General features: G+C 35.1%; 1 protein-coding gene across 3 annotated transcripts; it reads right to left on the minus strand.

Moving 5' to 3' along the window:
• Positions 1-1179: 1179 nt before the first annotated feature.
• Positions 1180-4946, minus strand: LOC133791393 (amino acid transporter AVT1J-like). Of its 3 annotated transcripts, none has more exons than XM_062229324.1 (4): positions 4790-4946; positions 4333-4556; positions 2361-2977; positions 1180-2062 (listed from the first exon to the last, which is right to left on the minus strand). In XM_062229324.1, exons 2-4 carry the CDS (start codon positions 4511-4513, stop codon positions 1541-1543), a joined length of 1320 nt encoding a protein of 439 aa, XP_062085308.1. In that variant the 5' UTR covers positions 4514-4556; positions 4790-4946; the 3' UTR covers positions 1180-1540. The 3 variants fall into 3 exon arrangements, with proteins under 3 accessions (XP_062085308.1, XP_062085310.1, XP_062085309.1); XM_062229326.1 differs by having other exon boundaries at positions 4707-4792; XM_062229325.1 differs by lacking the exon at positions 4790-4946 and adding an exon at positions 4696-4781.
• Positions 4947-9768: the final 4822 nt, after the last annotated feature.

A 9768-nucleotide genomic window follows, 5' to 3' on the forward strand; every position in this document is an offset into this window, starting at 1 on the left:
CTTGTCGTCACTATAAACAGTAACAGTAACATTTTCGCCAAATTTTGGGACCCTATAGCGATGACAACTGATAGACAATTTCTGGCAGTCAGCTTTCCCTCCGATTTTGAGGGGTCTATAGCGACGACAAGTCATCGCTTTCGCTATAGACCATGCATTTTGGGGGGCCTGTCCAGTTTTCCCTCCTTTTTCCTCGACGCCCTACAGCAACGACATGTCGTAGGGTATCAGGAAATTGGAGAGACTGGCAATTTCTTCGTTGATCAATATTTTAAATAAAAATTTGAAATATATATTATTTGGTGGAATTTGCCTACTTTTGTGTCGTCGCAGTAAAGGTCATCGTTGTAGGGTGCTTTTCTTTTTTCATGTAGTGTCTTTATTCAAGAGTTGTTATGCTTCTATGCAACTTGGCTTGTTATGTGTCTTTATTCGAAGGCACCTGTAGTGGGATAGTGACGTGTTATGCTTCTATGCAACTTGGCTTTCCTTCTAGAGCCAATTGTTATTGGGTAGTTTATTTAATTGTTTTAGGTGTTGTTTGTTAGCCCTCACTTGTGGCTTCGATGAGAGGTCACTAAAACCAATCTTTCATGTATTTTAAAGTATTTCCTTTTTATTAGGTGTTGTTTGTCTTAACTGTTCGCTTTGAATTTTTGGATTTGCTGATTGTACAAAACCAAGCCTTTCAGAAACTGCTGGAACTCTATTTTCTCCTCTCTAGAATGGCCTGAACGTTTAAGTATAGTGGAGTTAGATATCAATTTCCAATTGGAAATGAGTAAACAAAATTAAAAGATACGCAAGCCTCTAAAGAGTGACAAAGTTGCCTTACCAGAAAACAAGAAAAACGCTAGGCAACATAGTTCCTTGATCACATTTTGGCCGTTGATGTCTATATACCAACCAAACTCTCATAAATGCAGATTTTATTTTCATTTATAAGGAAATACTACACCAACCAACGTAACAATAAACTTTTCCAAATAATAGACTATTGTTGAGTGGACTAAAGTTGCAGAAGGTTCATAACTATATATCTATCATCTATCTTCGGAGTTTATTATCTGTAAATTAAAACAGACTACTTTACATACCCGATCATAGCACCATGAGATCAAAACTTTAAATGGTTTATTGGATATAAAAAATAATAACCACTAATAGAACGAAAGCACCTAAAATAAGTAAACATAATATTTAAACACAAATCATTTATTTTACCACAACAATAATAGAACATCACACAAAAAGAATTCGCGGAATTTAAAGTTTTCTACACTGCGTGGCACGTACTACAAATTTGACATTTAGCACACTTCTTTGCTAGTCTGAAGGATGAAGAAGTACTCAACGAAGATACACGTCCGTACGCAGATGGCGAGGCCCAACGGTGGAAGCCCAAAAAATGCAGTCATATTCTTGGGCCGAAGCAGCCACACAACCGCAGGCTAAACCCATGTTTAATTTTCTCTCGTTTTCTTAGTACAACACATTGAATAACAAAACAAATGTCACAACAGCCATTACATTCTCATGTTTATGATTGAAGCTTCCCTAATATATCTATCAAAGAGGTGTAAGTACCACATATAGCAACTGCAATACCCATCATCATTATGCTGATTAAAACTACGGTTTCATATCCAAATCTTTGGTAATTACCAGATATTTTGAAGTAGCATAGACATGGGAATGTAATGGCGGTTGTGACACTGACAAAGGCACCGACCAGTGACATTAGAGAAGCAAAGAAGGGTACTGTGAGTGCTACCACAACGTTACTTATTAAGATGGTGGTACCTATTATCATACCGGAGAATTTGGGGCTGAGATAATTTGGTAAGCAACGTTTGACTTCATCCACAATAGGTGTCACATTTATGGCATATTTGGCTATGGGAGTGATCAAGGTGGTGTATGTGGCAACTTTTGAGCTCAGATTCTTTGTCGGCAGGTTCAACGTGATCTCTGATTGGATATCTGACCCGTACATCAGGTATCCTAATACTGCCATTGCTGCATATGTAAATGTGCATAGAAAGAAGCATAACGCAAGTACCTGCCATCACCAAAAGTAAACCCTATTTTTAACTTCTCTAATCCAGACAAAAAATAGGTTTTTCAAGTGGTAAAAGCCATGTTTTATATCAATTTAGAGCGACAAAGGTCAGTAAAAGTAACATGTTAGATTTAATGAAAAATGGCCGTTACTGGCTACTTGTCTTAAGTGCAAATTTAAGAGATATCTTATTAACCAAATTGATGTCAAATGTGATTTTTGTCTTCATAAAAACTACTAGTTGTTGCAAATATCATATATAATATTATAATTATAAGTGTTAAAAACTATGACTTACATTAGAGAATTGATTTTTGTTTTTGATGTTGGTATAAAGGCCGGGGAAGACTGGATGGGCAGAATAACAGAAGGCATACAAGCTAACGGCAGTAGGAAGTCCCTTCAAATTAAGAAGAGATGTCTTCTCAAGATGAAACCCAATGCCATCAAAAGCACCAGCCCAAACAATGGACAAAAAGATGACCAAAGAGGCTATAACCCCACTTGCCGAGACATAAGAAAGAAGGCTCAAGTTATCAAACCAAACCGAGGGTAATATAGCTAGAGCAACGATCAGAATGAAACATTGTTGGCCATCGAGTGCTAATCCTCCTGAAATGTCAAGCTTAACACCAGGAAATAGGTTGTTCAGGTTATCACCACCAAGGATTAGAAAACCAGTTGCCACTAAGTACTGCTCTGTGTACATGAGAATGGCAGCCATTGTTCTTCCTTTGTTCCCAAAAGCACGATAGCCTATATCAGAATAAGTTGTTATGTTTATGGAATCAAGCTCCAAACTCCTCTTTATAAGGATGCCTGAATAAAAAGCTGCACTAGATATAACAAAGAGAAGTATCAAGCTTAGCCATCCTCCCGAGGCTAGTGCATATGGGATTGAAAGTAATCCAGCTCCTGTAGTCAACAACACCCATTACGTTAAGATCAATCAAAATAAAAACTTTACTAACATATCTATTATGCATTTTGACATTATTATTAAATCGTACTAGATTTTCTGACTTATTCAAGTATGGTCATGATTTTTACTTTTTTTTATATAATATATATATATTCATATCGAGTGCCACGCCTCTAGCTGTCAGTGTAATCTTGCGGGTATAGAGGAAAAATTTGTAATTATTACAGAAAAATAAAATAAATAAACAAGCTTCTGCTAGAATAATCCAATTATTTTTCTCAATAAATATCTCTCACTCGTCATCATCACGTGTTCTCTCTCTAGATATACACCTTTTTTAAAAATTAAAAAAAAATCGCAAATAGGTGATATTTAATGACCGATCTATAATTTTCAGTCATCAATGCACTTTTTTACTTATGGTATATGATCATTAATTAATCTATTAGTGAATATAAGACAAGGACTAAATCATGTGTGGTAATCATATAAGAAAAATAAATTATGCAAATATAAAAGATTAAACTCTGTACGCGGAAAGTAGTTTAAATTTAGTCTAAGATATACCAATTTAAAAACTTAAATAAAAGAAAGCGGAGTGGCTCCCCATTCTCTCAGCTGGCCTGGGGGTTCACTCTCCCCCTTTCGAAGTAAAAACTAATTAATACTTATTTTTATTTGTACAGAAGAGAAGATGGTGCTATCTGCCACAATATTATGATCGATTGTTACTATAATATTTTTGGGAACTAATACTGATTTGTGGGATACAAATTTAGAAAAATAGTTGCCTTATTAATGTTATACGTACAACCTACAAAAGAATCATTCAACGATTTATATCTTCTAAATTTAGAAAACACTCCTAATATTCATCAAATTTGTATTCTAATTATATCTCACAAATCAATATTAAGATCCCAAAAGATTATGGTAACATCGATCAACATATTCGAGTGAAATTAATTAATATTGAAAACTTTTATTAAATTTTAACGAGATTATTTCTTATCAAGGCACAAAAAAATCAGGAAGAATCACTAAAAAGTCGAGTCAAAACCTTGCAAAACAGTTATATTTTCAAGGATCGATCAAAGCTGTTAACTTTTTAAAAAAAACTACGGCATGGTTTTAGGAGTAATAACTTTTATTGGTTTTTTTTTTCTTCAAAGTTTTGCTGTAGATCTAATAGCTAGATACTCTTGTTGTATCTGTATGAAAATAAAATTGAGGAATATAATATTATTCTTGAATTTCATTTCATATGTTAGCATATACCGGGGAAGATTAAACTTTCCATACCTATACGGTAAAGAAATGAATTATTATTATTAAGAAAGAATAGAACCTGATAAAGCATTTAAACCATTGAAACAGGTTTTGACAAAAGACGATTTCGTTTTCTGGTAATCATGATTATGATTATTTGATTCGATTTCCTCTTCTCTTCTTCCTAATAACCCATGTTGTTGCTTTTCACCAACCAGAAGTGGCATGGAATAGTCATCTACTACTGCCTTCGCATCCATTGCAAATAAACAGAGTAACAACTCTCTATCTCCTTCTCTTTCTCTGAAAAAAAAAAGAAAAGAACAGAAAAAACACATACTTTTAATAAGTAATACTTGAATATAATTAATGATCATTAAAGCGTTTTGTGTGTTTTTTCATATATCTAGTGCTCGATCAAAAATGGATAGAGGTTACATACATATTACTTACATGTGCAGATTATCAAGAGAGAAAAAAGAAAGAAAAAAGGAATTTTTTGAGCTTTGAAAAAGAATCAAAGTTTAGAAAGATACCAGGGCCAAGAGAAACCAGCTAGCTTTTGCTCGGACTGTCCTTTTCAGCTTTGAAATAGAGACTCTAGAAAGGGAGAGAGGGTCTTTGATGAGAGCCAATGCTTTTGGGCTATTGGGTTAGATAGACGAGAAACGTACTCATATAGTAGTATGTACTCATTTTTTTAATAGTAATATGAAATGAAAATCTTCATTTCTAATTTGAAAACTACAAAATAATATAATAAATTTGTGGACAAGTTCGGGTCATGGTAAGGAGTGATATAAATCCAATAACTAAGATTTGTTATTAGATGAAGTTGCTATACGTACGTGGTATATGATTCTCCTTCTGCAGCCCACCACACTTGATTTTTAGCCAAAACTTTGTACTGTTTGGAATAAATAAATGAGGAACGTGATCCAAAATGGCATTTGCGCTTCCTCCATCACAAATAAAAGTAAAAGAAAAACTAATAAGTTAATATTAAATTTGGTGTTGCAATTTTTTCTAAACCAGTAAGAATCACAAGAATTCCAAGAATGTAGTTAATTTTAGAGAATTGCTAATGGGTACTGGTGGTGTCTAACACTACAAGAATGTGGCATACCGCTATGGGTGAAATTTAATATCGAGTCTTAAATATTTATTTTAATAATTATTATGAGATATCGCTAATTAATTATAATGTGTCACATTTTATAATGTTAGACACTTTAAAATATAAAATAGCAATACTCTTAATTTTAATTTTATAAGGGTCATCTTGACTACTGTTTCCCACTTTGATTGGAAATCTAAATGCTTTTTAATATCATTTATTAGCATAACAACTTCTTAAAGTCTCTTTTCCAAAATAAATTATTTACCTAAGCACAAATATCCAATTAGTGGTCTCATTCATATTACACGATTGATTAGATTGGGTATTAGAATATTGCTAGGGATATTATATGGTGCCCAATATCATTTAATGTTGGCATTTTATGATTATTTAAATTTAAATTTAATATCTAACTCTACATATTTTAAATTAATATATTAAAATTATGAAATTTAACCATTTATAGAATAACCAATAACAAAATATTTAGAGTACTAACATGAAATACTTATTTTGGGAAGATTGGTCGTTTGGTATGAGGAGTTTACAGTTTTCATATTACTGGGAAAGTTGAAGAGGGTAATCTGATAGTCTGGAAACTTACATCATTGTGTTTGGTTGTGCACTGTAATCTTATCTATGATTCCTAAGAATATCACTTTCTGTGTTTGGTTGTGCATAGGAATCTGTTAAGTTTTTATATTTTCATAAAATTAATATAATAATATATTTCATCAAAATAATTTATAAACAATTTTACTCATAAAATATTTTTTAATAGAATTAAAAAAATACATCTATTGAATACTAGAATCAAGTATAATTTTTAAAATTACAAAAGTACCATTATTTTACTTTTAATAATATTTCATTTGTTATTTTAAACTAAAATAATGATATAAAGGCTTTACAAATCAATTTCTTTAAATAAATAAATATTATTTATCATTTTATAGTTTGATACATGTATATTTGTTTTTATATTATAAGCTTCAAAAATAAAATAAGTCATTAACTAAAAAATTATTGGTTTAAGATTGTTTTTAAAATAATAATAATAATTTTGAAGTGTTTCACATTCCTGGGTATCTGAAAACCACTTGTCAGATGGGTTTCACTTGAACCTAGAATCAGGAAAAGTTAAAGCCCATAGAGTACAGATTCCCAAGTTAGAAAAACTCAAACCTAGTATCAAACATGGGAAAGTGTTCAGATTCTCATTCCCGTGTCCAGATTCCTGCATACCAAACGGCCCCCGGGGTTTTCCAATTTTCATCAAATCAATAGTGCCATCAAAGGGAATTTCAAAGCATTAAAAAGAAGAAAAAAAATCGTGTTTTCTCTCTATCATATTGACTGTACCAAAAAACTACGAAGTTGACCTTGACTAGTCAATAGCTTTGTGTGTGCAACATGAACGAAGATGACTTAGCAGGTTTGTATAACGCCCTCGCCTTAGATGACGATGATGGTGATATTCTAGATGCGGAATCAGACCAACTTCTGCTTCAGGAAGGACTGGAGTGTGTAGCAAAGACTCTAGTAGGTTGCATGTTGTCTACTAAGATGTTCCCACGAGATCCTGAGATTGCTTGGGTTAAGAGTTCATGGAAACTACATGGATCATTTGAGGTGGAGTCCTTTGGTCAGAGCGTCTTCTTATTCTGGTTTGTAACGGACAATGATCGTCGGAAAGTGCTTGCTGGTGGGCCTTGGCTCTTTGAAAACTAGTTGTTAGTGTTTAAATCCCCAGAGGGAGTAGGAGATTATAAAAAGATGTTATTCACGGATGCAACATTCTGGATCCAAATTCATGGTATTCCCATTTTCTATATGACACGGAATTGGGATCTATACCTTGGTGGATTAATTGGATCTACACAGGAGGTGGACATCAATTCATCGGGGGATTGTCTCGACGTGTTCTTGAGGGTGAGAGATTGTTGTGGATGTCTCGAAACCTTTGTCAAGAGCAATTAAAGCTTTTTTCATGGATGGGGAAGAAAAGAAGCTACTCCTGCTAAAGTACGAGAGGCTGCCTAAATTATGTTTTCACTGTGGAACCATCGGCCACCCATTAAGGGAATGTCCATCTTGAAAGGGATCATTACTGCCAGGGGTTAAGTTGAGATATGGTGAGTGTATTCGGGCTTTCCCAATGGCCAAAACGGAGTTTGAAACAAATGAACGGAGTCGTATAGGAAATGAGATCATATATCCATCGCTGCAATGCCAAGCGGGTAACAAAGGTAGTACTCTCTGTATTGGTGAAGGGGAAACGACTTCCAAAAAATCGGCGTCAGATGCAACTTCCATTGGTGGTCATATTCGTGATGTAAAAGGAAAGTCCAAGGTTACTCCAATCAAAAAATTTAGAGCAGCTAAGGTCCCTCCAATATTAATGGACAAACTGACCAGTAAACAAAAATGGAGTCCTATCATTAGTGGGAATTCCTCCATATCTCATATACTCTGTAATGGGGTTCATGTAGATAAGTCACCATTTTTGGGTGAACCTATTGACTCAATTACTCATGTAATTGGGCATAGGAACTTTAATATGCCTAGTATACCAAAAATGGAAATGAGGAGATTGCTGGTGTGGAGCCAGTTATTGATGGAGATGTCGTATCTAATATTAAAACCCATGAGGTTGGAGAATTGGGTACAATAAATAAGGAGAACCCAAAGTTGATCTTACCTGATTCTGGTGTTATACAAAATATTGTATCTTCTACGAGGTCCACTTCGATTGATTTAAATGAGGAATCTACCTTGGTAGTGAGAGCCACATCATTTAATGAGGAGGGGGAGAACATGTGACCCCATAGTGGACATCTTCATTTTCTTTACCAAAGACCAATCAGACCTCCACAGTAGCTCCCCTGTGCATAGTGCCATGCAATGTCCCCATGCATGAACGTGTTCTTACTAGTTCCTTCTCTTCAATTCCTAAAGACAAAAAAAAATGAGTGGTGGGCGTATTAACAAGATTCGTAAGCACGCTTTTGGAGGATTCAAGCCCTATGCTAAATTGGACAAGGAGTTGAAGCGCGACTTGGAGCCTCGTCAAGTTGGTGCAGTTATTACAAAGGCTGCATAAATTTTATCTTTGTCGTCTGATTCTTTATCAGTTTTGATTAGAGAAGATGGCCCAAATATTTTGATATCGGAGGTGCCTGCAACGCAGGACCGCTGGTCGCCATGAGTATTTTAGTGTGGAATGTTTGCGGAGTGTGCAATGATCGGACATTCCAAGCACTTAACACCCTTATAACTCGCCACAAGCCCGGCCTGGTTTTCTTATCTACAACTCTTAGCTTCCGTCATCATTTGGAGTCGCTGAAAGTCAAGTTTGGTTTTTTCAGTAAACTCATGGTTGAGAGGATTGGTAGGAGCGGGGGTTTATGTCTTTTTTGGAATTCTAATGTTGATGTGAGACTCATATCCTTTTCAAGAAATCATATTGATGTTTCATTGGGATATGGTCTGAACCCTCGTTGGAGGTTTATAGGTTTATATGGGGAACCAGATGCGTCTCAAAGAAAAAAATTCTGGCAGCTTTTGAATTGGTTAACTTTGGAGGATACTGATCTGTGGCTTTGTGGTGGAGACCTTAATGAGGTGTTGTTTGATAATGAGAAGTGTGGTGGGGACTTGAGGACTAGATCGCTTATGAACAACTTCCGTGAAGCTATCATGGATTGCATTCTAAGGGATATGAGATATGAGGGACCCAAATTCACATGGTGCCATGGCCAAGGGGCTACTACATTCGTTCAAGAAAGACTAGATAGGATGTTTTGTAATCGGCAATGGAAGTCCTTTTATCCCCACTACATGGTATCCCATCTTGGCTATTACAGATCAGATCATTCCAGCCACTGGTTGTTTTCTACACCGAAATCGGCACCGCGACAACATTAGTTCCATTTCGAGGCAACTTGGGCTGATGAAGAAGATTGTGGAGGGTGTAGGCTTGTCTCAGATTACCTCTAATGTTTCTTCAGTCTCTTCCCATCTTGCTAAATGGAATAAAAATGGTTATCGTCGACATAGAAGAAATATTTAAGTAAAAAAGAAGGAGTTGGCTGCTCTTGATAGATCCTTGTCAAGTGTTACATGGACGGAGTATCGGAAAGTTGAGAATGAGCTTGATGTCTTGTATTATAAGGAAGACAAATATTGGGCTGCCTGATCCAAGAACAATTGGATCCGCCTTAGGGATCGTAACTCTTCTTACTTTCATAAGCGTGCCACTACTCGAAAAAAGAAGAATACGATCACTAGTATACTTGATGATTCTAACGAGATAATAGTGGACAGTAAGGGGATAGAAGGCACATTCCAAAAGAATTTTTCATCTCTCAGACCACCCAACTAAGAATGATATCT

The sequence above is a fragment of the Humulus lupulus genome, chromosome 7 (assembly GCF_963169125.1).
Source record: "Humulus lupulus chromosome 7, drHumLupu1.1, whole genome shotgun sequence".
In the NCBI taxonomy this organism is placed as follows: domain Eukaryota; kingdom Viridiplantae; phylum Streptophyta; class Magnoliopsida; order Rosales; family Cannabaceae; genus Humulus; species Humulus lupulus.

Coding starts and splice junctions, on each gene's coding strand:
- LOC133791393 (XM_062229324.1), bottom strand. CDS start 4,513: ATGGATGCGAAGGCAGTAGTAGATGACTATTCCATGCCACTTCTGGTT. Junction 2,978..4,332: donor TGGTTTAAATGCTTTATCAG/GTTCTATTCTTT, acceptor TGTTGACTACAG/GAGCTGGATTACTTTCAATC. Junction 2,063..2,360: donor ACAAAAATCAATTCTCTAAT/GTAAGTCATAGT, acceptor TGGTGATGGCAG/GTACTTGCGTTATGCTTCTT.